We start from the raw sequence: 16,955 nt of genomic DNA on the forward strand, positions 1-16,955 counted from the left end.
CCTACGTTTTAGTACTTCTTTGTTACAATGTATCAGTCATAAGCAAATATGGTGGGAACTTCACCCATTAGCTACCGTCTTTTCCGGACTATAAGGCGCACCTAAAAACCCAACATTTTCTCAAAAGCCGACAGTGCACTTTATAGTCCGGTGCGCCTTATATATGGACCAAATTCCTAAATTTAAACTGGCCCGAAGCATTGTGTCATGAAGTCAATCATAAGTGGCCCGCTGACGACTATGAATCATGAATCAAAAAGACTATGGATCATTATTTTGTGATTATAAGGTAATTTGTTGCGTCTGAAGTTGAAATAAAAAAGATAAAATGATTCTCCATTTTATCTTTTTTATTTCAACTTCGATTTGATTTGGATTAAAAAGCTGACATGATGCATTAATGGTGCGCCTTATAGTCCGGTGCGCCTTATATAAGGACAACGTTTTAAAATGGCCCCTTCATTGAAGGTGCGCCTTATAGTCAGTCCTGTGCGCCTTATAGTCCGGAAAATACGGTAGATGGTTCTCAAATCATGAAAGATCATCTCTGCTGACAGCAGTGCAGAATCTGTCCTCTTCCCCTCCTCTGGACCAATAAGAGGTAGGGCCATGGCCTGGCAGGATTACTCATGCACGTGCGCGTTAATGTAGACGTGTCACGCCATTACTGTCATGCAACTGTTTCTTGCCATTTATTCATGCTGGCATCATGCACAATCTGAAGCAACCAAACAGCGAGAACTAATCCACACATCCATTCTCTGCACCGCTTATCCTCGCTAGGGTCTCAGCGGGTGTGCTGGAGCCTATCCCAGCTTGCTCTCTCTCTCTCTATATATATGCGAGAAGTGGGGTACACTCTAGATTGAAAAACGTCTTCCACCTTGGAGAGATGATGATCTACTCGACGTGTACTACTGCAATCTGCACCATATAAAATGTAAACACGCACACCTAACTTGGACCAATCATGCAACTTGGTGGGGATGAAGCTCTAGAGTCTTCTGTCTCTCACCCTGGAAACTACAGTGTCACTGCCAGTAGATCAAGACCCCCCTCTCCCCCTTACAAAGACCTTTGATTCTTTTTATGTCCTTTAGATCGTAACCATCAGTCCTTTCCTTTTAGAGAATCAAATATACTGGATGTAGTATTAGTTCCAAACACAAACATGGGATCCTGTAGAAATGGGGAGTTTGACTGTAGTCAGACTTGTTACATTCCATCATTTGGTGCATAAAGACAAGAGGAAAGGCTTGTTAGTGAACGCGAGGGGCGAGTGGGTGATGAGGACACTGAGTTCAAGCATTTCTTGCCAAAGCTGTGTATTGAAAATGCATCTCAGGCCGTCAGAGAGTGCTTTTGTGTCTTAATTCATCGTACCATCTATGAAGCGTGATAAAAGAGCACATACAGAGCTCCTTTTGTGGAGCACTACTGACAAGGTCAGACACAGACTGTGATTTTCTTTTTTTCCCACTCCTCTTTTTGATATAAAGCCAGTGGTGTTTAGGTTGAGACAGTATGTTCTTCTCAACAAGGTATTTCATCACAGTGATGGATGCATTTTACAGAGAGCTACTTTTGTTGTAGCAGAGATAGGGAGTTTTGGCAAACGGGGTTTTGCAGAATACGTGTTTGAAATTGTCACGTCATTAAACAATTGAATTGTGTTCCGTGTTTTGAGAAACCGTATTGTTTTAGAAACAGTACTGTGTTTACATTTCAAAATAATCTGTACAATTTGCAACATGACATTGATGGATTTTAGAATGACAGGGCTGTATCTGCACTTTCTTTTCAGGTTATTTATTTTCTGTCCATCCCTAGGCATGTACTACAATAATGAGATCAGTGGAGAGGAAGAGCAAGCCAATAAAACATTCTGTTTTGGATTGCAGTGACTTTCCTTGTAGGCATTTGCCGAGTGGGAGGTGTATAACATTCTCTTACAGCACAAATGTTGGTCTGGGTTTTTCCTCTCAGCAGTCGAACTAAGTGACAACTGTTCTGCTCTTGGTCATTGTGTAGCAACTGAACCCAATGTTAGATGATGGAGGAATTATACATATTTTGCTCATTTTCCTTTATGACATTGGGAAATTATTGTGATAGCTCATAGAGCTTGGCAAAAAGAAAAAGTTAAATGGTTGTCTTGAAATCATTAGGGAATCTTTGATAGGAAATGCTTATTTTGAAACAGCTATTTGTTTGTATGTCTCAAAACACCAACTCTCTTCCATTCTGTTACTGTTATGGTAATAAGATGCAGAGAAAGAGTCCAGGACTTTTTGTACTGGGTTGCCACACGGTGTGACTTTGCATAAATGTGTGAACCAAGTTGGGACTGAAATCAGACTTTCTCGCTTTGTGCCTGTGCCTGTTCATTGAGAGAAAACAATAAAAAGAAAATCTGCCTTTGTTCACTGATTTGCTTGATACCAGACTCACTCTCAAACCAGAACGTGGAAGCTTGACTTGCGTTACAAAGTGCCACTTTATCTTCCAGGGTTCGAAGCGTCTTCTGCGATCCAACGAGTATGTCCTCCCACCCAGTGGACTCATGGAGACAGATCTGGAACTCACATTCTCACTACAGGCAAGCACTCTGTCACTGTGCTGTGAATTGTCACACTGACACGGCAGTTACTTGACAACTATAATTGGAAACAAACTTGCAGCCACTCTGGTACCCTTTGCAACCCCACTGGTGTTTCTTGTGTTTCAGAGCTGTGTGTTAATATTGCTCTATGTTTGTACATGAGAGTTTGACGAACAAATATTCTGTATTTGGTGACTTTTGAAGTACCGTGTTTTCCGCACTATAAGGCGCACCGGATTATAAGGCGCACCTTCGATGAATGGCCCATTTTAAAACTTTGTCCATATATAAGATATACATTTGGCCCGCGGGCCGGACTTTGGACACGCCTGCTGTAGTGGCTCAATATTGGTCCATATGTAAGGCGCACTGTTGGCTTTTGAGAAAATTGGAGGTTTTTAGGTGCGTCTGATAGTGCGGAAAATACGGTAATCTAACATTCTTGAAATAAAGTGACACCGTTGAATCAGCATATTGAACATTTATTAGACTGTTATTTGTCTTCAAGTTGAATTTAATCTACCCGGATATTACCTTCCTATTTGAGAAGTCACTTCACTGATGACAGACATAATTAATCATTCTGGCTGCAAATGAATGATAATGCTACAAAATAGTGAAACATTGATACAGACGTCTCTGGTCCACATTAATTAAGTTCCTGCTTAGTGGTCTGAGACTGCCCAAAAAAAGCTTTAAAAATGTCACGGACGTGAGACAAATTAAACTGGATAAATGAGCTGCAGACACTTTCGTACAGAATTGAGTAAACTGAAAAATAATTATGGGCTCTACATGCTCTGTCCTGCACATTAGAGCTTCCTTTATAGATTTTGGCTCACAACCAAATTATGATTTTTGAAGTCATAGGAAGTTTTTTTATTTTTTTATTTCATCTGTATAATTCCACACACTTAAACATTTACTGTCAGAATGGATAGCGTGTCACATTGCTTTAATCATTTACTGTATTGATCTTTAAAATTGATGATGTAATCTAATCTTTTTTTGGGGGGGTTGGTAGTACCCCCATTTTTTGAAGCGGGATGCCAACAGACTACAGATCATGCTGCAAAGGAGGAAACGCTACAAGAATCGAACCATCCTGGGCTACAAGACTTTGGCTGTGGGAGTTATCAATATGGCCGAGGTACCGATGTTTCCTTTGCATGGTCTTGTTTCCCGACAGATCTGTTGTCTCTATATCTTTAAAGAAGGCATTCATGCTGCTCTTCATTGTGACAGTGATTGACATGTATTCCTAGCCATGTACCTTTGTTTTGCTTCCCCTTCTGGTGTTACACTTGACTTAAATGATTCATGCTCCTCACACGCTGCTGCATGAGATTACGGGCCATCTGGAGCTGGCTTTGGATGTACTTTTTCTGAAAGCACCGTTTGGATCCGTGATATGTAGAAATAATGGACCGAGAGCTGGTCTAAGGCCCAGTGTGGATGTTCATTTAATGGGAATGTGGCTCTGTTTAAGTCCTCAATCCAAGTCATTCGGGGTTAAGAAGCTGCTAGCGGGGATTTATGTTTTTCTGCATATTACAAGGGTAAAACCCAAAGTGGATTCTTGTATGGGCGTTGTTGCATCATGCAAAGGTTTTGCGTTCATTTCGCATATTAATGTCATGAAGTGAAACTGCATGCTTTTTGCGACTCTCTGAACTCCATCATTTATTTCATAAAGTTTCTGAGAGGCTTTTGTGAAGGAACAGTGGGGAAATGGAGATGGAGTGTAGATTCTCAATTCTAAACTATGTTTTAATATTTATTCCGTGTGCATATTTGCAAGAGATAGATGTTAATGAATGCCACTATCGCTCCATTAAGCTGTAGGATTGCATAAGTACATTTTTAAATGCAACGTTAGATGATAGCAGCCTCAGCCCTGCAAAAGACATTCATTCGTGAAAACAAGGTTGATACATACATTGCTATAGATTGGAATGGCACTCCGCTATTGTACAGCATTCCACAGGCCTGTATGAATGAATAAGACTAAATTGAATATTAAGAGTATTCCTCTTTTTTTAATTCCAAGCAATTCCAGTATGTTGTCTTTTTTTTTTTTATTTGGTCTCCGGCACTCATCCTGACTTTAAATGGACTTTAAATGGAGCTTCTAAGTTAGTTAGTTAGTGTATGAGGGAAATCCCAGTATAGTGATTCATATTGTGAAATATTACAGCGACTCTCCAGATAGCAATTGGAACTAAAGCAATAAAACTGTTACAATGTTTTCATGATACAAGCAAATTGGCTTTGGTCTGTTCAACAATCACAAAGGAAAATAAGCAATTCTGTGGCGGTGAAGATTCACTTAGAGATTGCTTTGCTCTCTGCCCGTAATCATTTGCTTGTTGTGAAGGAGGAGGCTACCTCTCCTGAAGCACTGTTGGCTCTGTGAAGTATAGAGATAACATTCTTTCTTCCTCCCGCTCTGTTGAAAGAAGTATTTGTTCTACTCGGCTTCAGCATGTCCGCTGAGTGATTGATCTATGCAAAAATTGCATGTGACGTGATTCCATCTCAGCTAAAGTGGACTTGATATTGAGACAAATGAGGTGAACGTGGCCTAATTGTATGAGGACATATGAGGAGCCATGCAGGGGGAAGATTATGGAAATGACAAAATCCATTTTTACTTTATGGAAATGTCTTTATGTTCAGGTGATGCAACACCCTACAGACGGAGGCCTGATTCTTGGTCTCCATAGCAACGTGAAAGAAGCGCCAGTGCGTGTGGCGGAGATCAGTGTGTACTCTCTGTCCAGCCAGCCTATCGACCACGAGGACGGTAGTGGCCAGGCTGGGCGAAAGACTAAAACCTCAGGTGGGCGCCCTCGTTCCACCCCCCCCTACAAGAGGCCCGGCCTAATCCTGACTGACACTTCAGACTTCGCTCCCAACACATGGATCCTATTTCCCAGATGAAGTCTAATAATGCTTTCCTAACGTAGGCCTGAGAATATGTTACTCTCTTCTGCTATGGTTGTAATGTTGATCTCTGAGCTGAGCAGATGTCGGGCCTATTACCTTACACTGCTCTAATTCTGGACAGTGGGGGAAATATTTGGCCCAGCTTAGGCTCCACGCCTTCATCCTGCTGTGATGGTCCCTCGCTGTTCTGGTTGTTATTAAGGAGGTCATTCAAACATAACAGATGAGCTCATGTACCAGGTATTAAGCCTGTGTCACTTTGGGAGAACGTTTATCTCTCTACTCTTTTCAATAATCCTTTATGACACCAATCCCCATTAACAAAATGACACTAAAATGAGTTGATTGAAAAGAACATAAAATCCCAGTCAGAAATGGCTTGTTTCAAATTCAACCACTGTAATTTGCTATTCAAACGGTAGCCTCCTCGTGGTGAATAACAATGTAAATGGGTTTAATAATTATGACGGAAAGTGCACTCAGTAAGTAATTAACTCAAGTGCCCTTGGATATCGGCCGGCCTCAGTTTGTAATGCTTTTGTTTTACACACGATACTTCTGTAACTGTATTCATCGATGAAATCCTATTCTGATTTATTTCCTTCAGACCGTTCCCCAGACATGGACAACTATTCTGAAGAGGACGATGACAGTTATTCATCCGAGCAAGAAGCAAGCGATGATGCGGCTCATGGCCAGGTAAGTGCCAGAAAGATAATATGTTTTATGTATATGCTGTTCTTTTTATGCATCATAATCATGGCTCAGAAATGAATTAACTGTCTTCACTTTTGCATCACCGTAACGTTAACTAGTTAATGCTGATACTGACTGCAGCGACTCTTATTTTATCTGAATTATTTGTATTGCAACAAAAAAATGCACAATTGAGGGAATTCTTTAAAATCACTATGATAACCATACATAGAGTGCCATTTATTTTGCCTCCGTGTATTTCAGGATATTTATGATGAAGACGATGAGCTTCGCAAGCCCAAAAAAGCCCGGAGGAAAATGATACGGACCACTTCCATGACGAGGGTTAGCTGCCTTCTCTTCTGTTACTGGCTAATCATCGACCACAAGAATAAGCCAAGAGCGTTGTTTTCTGACTCAGAAGCTTTTAAGGGTTTCCCATTTGTACAAGCCATTAGTAGATTGCGGAGTAGCATGTAAATGAGATCAGTGGTTTCAGTGGAGTCAACTAAAATGATTGTTGTGGTCGATGTGTAATCCGCAAGATGGTTCTTGGGAGAATTTATGAATTGGAATGATTGCTATTTTCACTATAGCAGAAATGTGCTTTCAACCTGTGTACAATTGTGTTTGTCTCTGTTATAGCAACCAAACTTCAAGCAAAAATTTGTGGCCTTGTTAAAGAGGTTCAAGGTAACCGATGAGGTGAGGTTTTTTTATTTTTATAAGTTGATTTGATTGATACCCAAGAGAATGTGTTCAAGGTTGAAGCAAAAACACATAAAAGTGAATCTTAGAGGGTAACACAACACCCATATGGGATTTCTTGTAACCTCTGCTTGAAATTATAGCCTTAAATAAGACAAGTCATTCATTTGCTGTAGGAAAAGATATCCGTACTGACCCGTTAAACAGCAAGCTAGGTTGTTGCTAATGTATTCCTGACAGGCGAAGAATTGCCTATGAAAACAAACGAGCTTGGAGCATCATTATGGTGCTTGGTTGCATTATCCCCCACTCCACTCATGGATGTATGATTCATAAATTGCCATCAGCAACGATTTGTATGCTGAATCCATTAAGGGCTTTAATCTCCACGACTTCATCTAATGGTAAATGTTGGATCGTGTTTAGATTTCCAATGTCCATTCTAGGAGTCTTTTTAAATCAATGCAGTATATAGAACATATAATACATGCCTTTCAAATGAATGGCTTGTATTTGTTTCAACAGCGGACTTAGACACCGATTCCAAGATATCAATTTGCACATAATCTGTGGGAAAGGATAAGAAACTATTGTGTCGTCAAATCTTGACGATCCGCTTTGTTTTTAGGATTTGCTCACACACTGCTAAAAAACAAACCTCTATTCTGATGCTGTTGTCAGTGGGCCTGTTTGTTTTACCGTTGAGTGTTTACTCTTGACTGAGACTGTTTGGAGACCAATTTGCCAGTCACAGTTCACTGATGATCAAATTGAACACCGGCCGACTTCACCCGAGCGATCAATGCCCAGTTTATATTAATGGAAGTCAACGGTGTCGTTCTGAGTCACTCACTGCGTTCTGACTGTGTTTGGCCAGTCCTCAGTTAGCCTGATGATCTTTATCACACTGGTTGTCACTAATCCCTTCCTTTTGGCCGGACAGCATGCACGGCCGCCGTTCTATAAATACAAAGCCGAGGAGGTAGAAAAAGGACAGACTGTGTTTATCTGCTCCCTGACAGCTCTTGCACTTGTGGAGTGGCATTAATCACCCGATTAGTCCCAAAGCCTGCCTGTGTGCACTTCCTATGATACGTACGCATCCCCACTGTGAAGACTGCAGATCAAAGTTCATCACTGCAGGTCTCTTTTAGCATTGCACATCTGATTGGCTAGCTTTCAGTCATGGATGTAGTGGTTTTAACAGTTTCTCCTTTTCATAGCACTCAGTCATCGTTTTCGACAATTGTTTATCTGATCAGCAGAGCCGTACAAGTGATTAGCGAAGGTCAAACACCCCCCCCCCCCCCCTTTATTATTATTTTTTTTAATCTCTGATATTTACAAGCTTACTCATGTGTTGACAATATGTCTATCGTGTTTGGCAGGTCTTGGACTCTGACCCGGTCGACCAGACCCAGGAAGTAGAGGAAGATTTGGACTTACTCTACGACAGTCTGGAGGTGTACAACCAGAGTGACAGCGGGCCCGAGATGGAGGACAATGAGAGTGTCTTGAGCACACCCAAGCCTAAGCTTAAGTGAGTTTGCCCTCATTCTGTTTCCGTGTAACAAATTAAAGTGTAATCAATCTTCAACTCCCCAATTATTAATTAAACGACCAGATTGTTCCAAGCGATGGAGCTGTTTTTATTCGGAACGTCCAATTTCTTTTTTTTTTTTCTTTTTTTTTTTTACAGGCCGTTTTTCGAGGGAATGTCTCACTCCAGCTCCCAGACAGAGATCGGAAGCATACACAGCCAAAAAAGTCAACCGAGAGAGCTGTTATATGCTGTAAGTTGATCACCAGGCCCTCAGTTGTTATAGCAATAACAACCTGCTCTGGTTCTTTTCAGCCCTGCTGAATAGCCATAAAGTTATTCCTTCTTGTTATGCTGGATTGGGTCATGTGGTTAACAGTGTTATGTAAAGTAATTCCCCCCGCGGCAGTGTGTAAAATGCCTGGCGGCTCCGTTGCCTTGAATGGTTCTGGGATTCCCAAGAACCATGCTACAAAATGTTGGGAATGATGAAAATGTAGAGCTGGTGGATAAGATGTCCCACCCTGGTTCACCCATGGAGTATTTATAGAGACTGACGCCATATGACCTCTGCACCATCATCAAGACGTACACATGCAAACACACGCAAATATGCCCCCATGCTCGGAGAGAAGATTGGATGAAGCATTCCCACCCAGATTTATGACCGGTTGGGGACAAAAGCGGAAGAGTAAGACAGAGACGTGTTGTGTCTGACTTTGTGACGGGGAGGACAAGTGTGGGATGTTTATAAATGTGTTGGAATCCATTTTAGCTTGGACAAAAGAGCATAGAACATTCCACAAAGTAAATAGTCGTCCATTTTGTCAAATAAGTGTCTCAGGTCAAACACAAATAGCAAAGCAGTGGATGAAAACAATCGCAAGAATTTGTGTTTTTTACTATTCAGAGTGGAGACTTTCTCACCGTGGACAGATGTAAAGCGCAAGGGGCCCGCTATCAAGAGGACAGCATCATAGACACAACCATTGGGGTATGTTTTTGGTACAGCACTTTCTTTGCCCTAATGTCCCGTGAGCATAGTGTTCTCCATTTTTCTTTTCCCCACCCTTACCCTTGAAACTGGAGTGCGCTTTGCCCCCCGTGGGTGTTTTCCGGGAAGAAGCTAAGATGGGGTGGGGGCCGTGCAAAGCCAGGGATTCTACACACGTCACGATGCATCGATTAAAATAGTTCATTCAATTAAGAAAAATATTTGAAATATTTTTAATTCCTTGGTTGGTTTCAGGATGTTCTAGTTGCGAAATTAAAACTTACAGCTTTATTATGAGCTACAAATATAAGGGTCCAGCAAATATTATAGTTGAAGTAGGTAGAATTGGAAGGTATCAGATTGCACGTTTTTTCCCGAATAATCAAATGTCATTAATGGTCTAGGTACAATATTAGTCATAAAGCAAAAAGGCCCCACAGTCAAATAATAAGAGTGGTCTGAGCCAGAAAAGTTGCTTTGTGCAACCACCATTTGGCAAAGACAGCTGACAGTTAAGAGCTAATTGAGCAGACCTCATTGTTGTTACCAAATTGTTTCGTCCACAACTTTATGATGCAAGGACAATCAAATTAAACAATCAGACGATGCCCAGTGGGGTACGTTATTGTCATCTCCAATGAAGCATTCTTTTGTTTGTCGTACAATGGAAATTGTGCACAGGTTTCCAAAGAAGTTGAAGATGGACTTTTGAAACCATGCGGTGGGTCGTGTTCTGCACATATAGCTTTGCACATTCTGGGATTGTTCAAGATATGATGCTTGATGAATTATAATCATGAAAAAATAATTGACAGCGTTAGCCCCAATCAGAAGATCAGACGAGGCAGCCGCTTGCAAGATCAACTGTAGATAGGCTTGAAAATGTGTTGTTTCCCATGCTTGCTTATTTGTCTCTATTTTGGCTCTCCCTCTTCCAAGTGCAGTTTTGCCAAGCCCCTCTGCCTCGAACCAGTAATCTTTTCTTCAAACTCAACATCTCAAATACTGCAATTTTTTCCTCTCATTACGGGGCCAAAACATTCTGACCTAGCTCCTTTTCCACAACTCTAAAATGCTATCTCCAAATCTTTCACAAGATGCAAAGTAGGCGCTTGGGAGAACAACCGAGGCTTGACACAAACTCTTATGTGATGAACATCAGCACTGTCTTTTCTTCTTTTTGGCTTAGGAGCCAGAGACCGATGACAGCGGGCCAGGGCCAGGGGAGGTGAGCAGCTGGGACGTCAACACTGAACGGATGACTAGCACTGTTGGCAAGCTTTGCAAGACCGAATCCCAAAACCACATGTCTCCAAGGTACTCCGCCGAGCCCCGCATCTGGATTTGTGCACGCAACGTCTTTCTCAATTCGCACAATCGCTATTGCATGCATGACTAACAGCTGCATTCTTATTTATAGCTTCCTGCTAAGATTCTTGTTCTTGGTCTTTTCAGTAAAATGGAGAACAGACTACAGAGACGTCCACGCAGCACCTCCATGAAAGACAGACAGAATTCCAAGGCCCAAAGTGACCGCACCAGCAGTATAGATAGCGAGTGCTCCCCAGACTCAAGACTCATACCACAGGTACGCAAGCTAAAATGTGCTTTTTTTTTTTATTTTAAGCTTAAATACAATGTGGTATGTATCACGTTCTGATTCCATGCTACTGATTCATCCAAAAGGTCCCCAGGAAGTCTGTGTATGACCAATTGAACCAGATCCTTATCTCTGATGAACGCTTGCCAGAGAGCATCATTCTCATCAACACTCTGGAGTGGCAAGGACAGGTCAGTCAATAGCTTAGCTTGGACGCTTGACATCTTTCTTTCTTTCAAACCTATCAGTCACTCTCTTTGAATAACATCTGTGTGTTGTTACCATGCAGTATGTTGCAGAGTTGCTCCATGACCAAGCCCAGCCCATTGTGTCCACCTGCTCAGCTGCAGATGTCCAGGCTGCCTTCAACACCATCGTTACTCGAATCCAGAGATTGTGAGTTGCTTCATGACTACTCATGAATCATGGCTGCAGCGAATAGGTCAGCAAAATGTACTTCATCTTACATGGCAAAATGCTGTCCCGGATATTCATCACAGCTGTCTTCTCCCGGAAACGTATGGCGTTTGTATGCCAAGCTGTGTTACTTTATTCTCATTTTCAATTTCAACCTAGCTTTCTCTATATTTTCAGTTGACTCCAGATGAGACCATGTCACATAGTAGTTGTGGAGTTGATAAGCGGCATTGTCTCTTGGGATTTTGCTTCAAATGGCATCGCAAAGAGTACCCATTATACCTCCCCCCTCCCCTCCACTCAAGCGCCACATTGCTGTCAACATAATAAATTTAAATTTAAATAATTAATTTTTATTTTATTTTACACAACTGCCAAAATGAAGTTTGCATGTGTCTCCTTATCACAAGGGGATCTTTCTAAAAATGTAAATTATTTTAAATTACCAGTTCATTAAATTGCCTTCTGCTGTATTCTAAACTTTGACCAACACCAGGCATGGCAGGTTCTTTTTTTTTTTTTTTTTTTAAATCCATGCTGAAAATAATTGTCCTAAATGATTTTTTCTCTTATCCCTTGTAGTTGTAATTGCAATGCACAGACTCCGCCCACAATGAAAGTGGCAGTTGCAGGTGACCAAAGTTACCTGAGCACCATCCTGAGGTTCTTTGTGGAGCAGCTGGCCAACAAGACCCCTGACTGGCTCAGTTACATACGTTTCCTGGTCATCCCTATTGGTAATAACCATTCCAATCCATTTGTTTATTGAGCCCCACGCTGTAGTCTGACATTTGCTTTTGCACAGGCTCTCATCCCTTGGCCAAGTACGTGGCCTCGTTTGACAGCAAGTTCAACAGTATCTTTATGGACACAGCATGGAGGGAGCTGTTCTGCAGGACGGAACGGCCCGCTTCAGGTAGGACGCAATTCATGCCGACACGCGTGGTCAGCGATGACATACACCTCCGCTATCTGGCCACAAAAGCATAGAGGCGGGTCAGATATTTGGTCAACTTGAAAAAGGGAATAAGTGGGGCCACAGCATGGGTCAGGGGCTGATGAATGGAAAGATGTTTTCCATTTGCGAAAGATAGCCGCGATGTTTCTGCTTCACGGCATCACTTCTCCACCCTGCTCCCTCGCTGGAGCTGCGTAAGAAGATTAACAGGCTCAACATTTAACCCCAAATGTTGAATTAGGAGGCTTATTAAATTGAAAGCAAATGTCTTGCTTTATTACATCATCATGAGAGCATATGTTTGGCGGGACTTTTCTCACTTTAGTTTTCTTCTAGTCTCTTTTTTGAATTACTCTTAGCCACCTGTATCCGGTATTTTGAATCACAATTAGTAATGATTGCTTTCGAGCGCTCCAGTGTGATTCTATTCAATGATTTGTCCACATCCTGTTGTTTACCACTTGTTTTATTTGCTCCACATGCAGATAACATTGACGTCGCAGGGCGGGTTGTTCAGTATCTGGCCGGTGCTAATGTGTCCCACCAGTTTCCCATCTCTGAAGCCATGCTCACCTACAAACAGAAGAGGTAAAGTCACCTCTAGAAATATGACGCAAAAAGCATTTTCACGTCAAGTGTGTGTTTGTGGATATGCATGTATGTCTTTGTCTGTCTGGGTGATTTCCAAATTTATTATGATGGTCCTCTTTAATCCTCTCATTGAGTTGACTAATTGTGGAACTGTTTGAGGAATTAGCAATCATTTAGCCTTTCAATCAACGTAATCTAATGTTTGGGATGACTTTTTTTATGATCGATACCATTACAAGTTTTTTCACCGATACAGATACCAAGTATTGATATTACTAGTACTTTTGATCCACAAAGTCTTCTTCAAAAAACATGTTATGGCCACAAACCGTGGTTTCATCAAACCATAAAACAGTATGAGTGCACCAAGATCTTAAATGTCGCTAGCTCATGTGTTAGGTCACTCATGTTTGCTTCAAGCTGAGTTGAAATTTGAAAAATAACGAAAAATGATAATTCTAAGCGATTTGTCTGAACAAAGGAATACAATGGCTATAAAACAATCTCCCATTTTTTTGCGGAGACGTCATGTACGTATGTTTTTGCTAGATTTAGCCCCACTTGTTTTATTTTCTTACATTTTTCTTTATTCCTTCCTTCCACCCTATATAAAGAATGCGCGAAATCAAATGGAGGACATACTTGGCAGAAATTCCTGCAGCTTTGTAAATGTTACTCTTGCCTCCCCTTGCAAGCTCCCTAACTGTTTTTCCTTCTCTTTTCATCAACGCTGGAGTGAAATCAAGTTCATGGCAAAATTACTCTTTTTTTTTTTTTTTTTTTTGGGTCCCCCTCAAGAATTGGCATTTTAATAGGGTTGTCTTTTTTAATACCCACTGTAGGGAGACAGTGGCGCTCGAAACGAAAGCATTCTTCTTTGTAATGGCGGACGTTTTGGATCCTAATATTGGATCTCAGCACATTGCGCAGGTGTCCCTAAAGTTGCCGCCAGGAATTGTGGATTAAAATGTAACACACAACGTGCATCCAAACATACCGAATGAGTCATCAATTACCACACACACCTCAGGGTTGCTGTGACGCGTGTTATCAATTGTCACTGAAGTTTGTTGTTCTTTCATAGCAGACATGTTCATTTGCAATCAAGTTGATACAAATGTCAGTGGCTTCCTTGTTAGTCAGAGGCAACCAAATACACAGTTTAACACTTTTTGCATTCCTTCTTCCCCTTCCCCACCTTTGATTTGCATTCAAGGAAAAGAAGTTTGTATTTTGATTTTTACATCAGGTATCTAATTTGACTCTTTGGTTTTTGCCCCCCCCCCTTGTATTCTCCTCACCGCTGTTTGCCGTGTCTTAACACTCCTTTTCCCATTTGATACTCACCATGATGTCGATCTGCACGTCCTGTCTGGATTTTGTGTGACCTACCGTGTCCTGGGTGTTCTTGCCGTGATGATTGCCTAACAACCTCAAAATGATCCTTCAAGATTGGTTTGCAGGTTCATATTTCAGTAAGCATGAAAGGCCCACTAATAAGCATATTGATTGTTGGGTCAAGTCTTGGGACACACTCCATCCAAAATCTTGTAAGCAGCCGCTCCCTGACAAGTGGAAGTTGTTGTACTGTTCCTGCGAAGCGGTGACCATCTTCCATAGGTGTAATGACCACGTGTCCAAATACTTTTATCCATGAAGTGTAGTATTTAAGGTAACGGATGTCGTGCCACGAAACAAGACGTGTGAGGCGGTAAGACTGACAACCTACACATGGAGTTGGAGAGCCCCAGATTGTTATACTGAAAAGATGTTTGCACAAATTCCCAACGGCAGACTACAGTACATTTATGCTTCTTATCGTGACCTCTAAATGAAATTCAACTCTGGTGATTTTGCATGCAGTGTTGAATTCATGGCTCGCAGCCACAGAGTCACTTCGAGCCCTGTTTTGCAAGAGCAGTTTCCCAATAAACGTCTGTTGTAAGGAGCGGTCCTCTCATTCATCTCATACACTCCCCAAGATGATCTCATTCATGTGCCATTTCTACTGCGATGGGCCATGGTGCCATCTCCCGTCCTGGATCATTGAGTGTTGCACCTTGGAGTGTTGTCGTGCCCCAAGCGCCCCCTGTCTCCCGCCATGCTAACAGCCTCTTTGTTGTCTTCTCACAGCCCTGATGAGGACTCCTGTCAGAAATTTGTGCCATTTATTGGGGTGAGACCTGTTTTCCCATTTATTTATTTATTTACTTATTTATTCAATTAAGAAAATGTAATTCATTTCAGCTAAATGAATTTTAATACTGAATCGCTGTTTTCCACTTGCAGGTTGTTAAAGTTGGAATTGTGGAGCAAAGCCTCTCAACCTCAGGTAAGTGAGACCCAAAGTCTAAGTCAATTAACTTAACGATAGACTACTTGATTTACTCATTTTTTTGGAGACCTAAGAACCCCTTGAACAGCCTGAAAGTGGCGAGATTCATTCATTACGATTCCAAACGGCTTATCCTCACATTTCACAAATTCCTTCTGAAGGCCATGAAAAAGGGTCTAAATGTTTTAGAGATGTTGCTTGAGATGATTTATCGTGTTCACAGTGGATTCTGACGATGCAATGGGGGGCAACACAAGCATCCTGGCGTCCCCCACCCCCCCTTCGGCCGGTCCGTATGGGAAGGAGATCGGGGGAACACCTCCACAGTCGCCCTCTGTGTCCACTGCCCTTTCCGGAGCTGGGTAAGGCACACAAAATTATCTTGAACCTATAATACTCTGTACACAGGAGCAAAATACTCTCCATTTTGTCCTCATTGTTTGAGCAGCTGGAGTATGTGCCTCAAAGTGTTTGCCTTTTGCAGTTCTCCGTGTTCTGGCAGCGAAGTGATGGGCTTGCAGGTGGACTACTGGACGTGGCAAGGCCCTGAGAAGAAAAAAGAGGGCGAGAAGCGCGACGTGGGACTAAAAAACACGCTGAAGAGTAACTTCCGCTCACTCCAAGTCAGTCGCTTGCCCTGCGCGGGGGATATTACCCCTCCACCCAGCATGGCAATGACTGTTGTCACCAAGGAGAAGAACAAGAAAGGTACATTGAGCAGCTCTGGGGGATGTGCATGATGAAACGGAACATGTCGATGATTTCACAAATGGGAACCTTACATGAACTAATGGGGTAACTGGGAAAGGAAAAAAAAAGTAAATATATGATGGTATACAATCAGAATATCATGAGAATAAATTTGAATGCATGTGAAACTTTAACTTAACTTTAAATGCAAACAACAGCCTGAGACATGTCGAGACCTGCCATAACCTCATTGGGTAACAACAAAATTCCTCCTCACACTAATAATCAAATAATAAATAATAATAAACCAAAATTAACTTTTTTGCATATTGATGGTCACCTCTGCTAAATTGATTATAAAACAAAATGATCAGTTGAGATTTTTTTGTTTTTTGAAAAAACAAACTATAGTGTAATGTGATAAGATCCTCGAATGTCTCTTTATTCTTGTAATATTCATTTTTTCTTATATATTTGTTTCATCCTCAAAAAATTCACACTTTATTTTTGAAATATTGTTTTCCTCACATTTTGTCTTTAGCCTTGTAGGACATTTTCTTTCCTTGTAATTGCTTTTTTTTCTGAAAACTACAACTCAATTAATGTAAACGTAGTATCATTGATGATCTTGTGGTTCACTTGTCCGACTTCCATGTAAGCAGCATGGGTTCAATTTCCTCTGAAAATCTTAAAAACCTTTACATGACATGCTCTGCTCCTCTCTCCAGTTATTTTTCTCAGCAAGAAGCCGAAAGAGAAAGAGCTGGACTCCAAGAGCCAAGTGATCGACGGAATCAGCAGGTTGATCTGCACTGCCAAGCACCAGCACACCATGCTGAGAGGTAACACTGCCCCCTGGTGTTGATACTAGTTTA

At 41.6% G+C, this 16,955-nt stretch overlaps 1 protein-coding gene across 3 annotated transcripts in view; it reads left to right on the top strand.

Annotated features, from left to right (window-relative positions):
- The window catches only part of zmp:0000000755 (phosphofurin acidic cluster sorting protein 2), a 33,711-nt gene that overhangs the window by 14,230 nt on the left and 2,526 nt on the right, over positions 1-16,955 (top strand). For 2 of the 3 annotated variants that reach the window (XM_061285603.1, XM_061285605.1), the window contains exons 3-24: positions 2,510-2,599; positions 3,627-3,752; positions 5,282-5,444; positions 6,159-6,250; positions 6,512-6,592; positions 6,893-6,952; positions 8,344-8,495; positions 8,655-8,748; positions 9,406-9,489; positions 10,679-10,806; positions 10,945-11,077; positions 11,176-11,280; positions 11,379-11,485; positions 12,089-12,243; positions 12,312-12,422; positions 12,950-13,052; positions 14,272-14,304; positions 15,189-15,231; positions 15,345-15,387; positions 15,614-15,752; positions 15,875-16,098; positions 16,809-16,922. In XM_061285603.1, coding sequence (XP_061141587.1) covers positions 2,510-2,599; positions 3,627-3,752; positions 5,282-5,444; positions 6,159-6,250; positions 6,512-6,592; positions 6,893-6,952; positions 8,344-8,495; positions 8,655-8,748; positions 9,406-9,489; positions 10,679-10,806; positions 10,945-11,077; positions 11,176-11,280; positions 11,379-11,485; positions 12,089-12,243; positions 12,312-12,422; positions 12,950-13,052; positions 14,272-14,304; positions 15,189-15,231; positions 15,345-15,387; positions 15,614-15,752; positions 15,875-16,098; positions 16,809-16,922 — 2,380 coding nt within the window. The remainder of the gene's footprint in view (positions 1-2,509; positions 2,600-3,626; positions 3,753-5,281; positions 5,445-6,158; positions 6,251-6,511; positions 6,593-6,892; positions 6,953-8,343; positions 8,496-8,654; positions 8,749-9,405; positions 9,490-10,678; positions 10,807-10,944; positions 11,078-11,175; positions 11,281-11,378; positions 11,486-12,088; positions 12,244-12,311; positions 12,423-12,949; positions 13,053-14,271; positions 14,305-15,188; positions 15,232-15,344; positions 15,388-15,613; positions 15,753-15,874; positions 16,099-16,808; positions 16,923-16,955) is intronic. The other variant, XM_061285604.1, reaches the window with a different exon arrangement.

Source organism: Syngnathus typhle, linkage group LG8 (assembly GCF_033458585.1).
Source record: "Syngnathus typhle isolate RoL2023-S1 ecotype Sweden linkage group LG8, RoL_Styp_1.0, whole genome shotgun sequence".
Lineage (NCBI taxonomy): Eukaryota > Metazoa > Chordata > Actinopteri > Syngnathiformes > Syngnathidae > Syngnathus > Syngnathus typhle.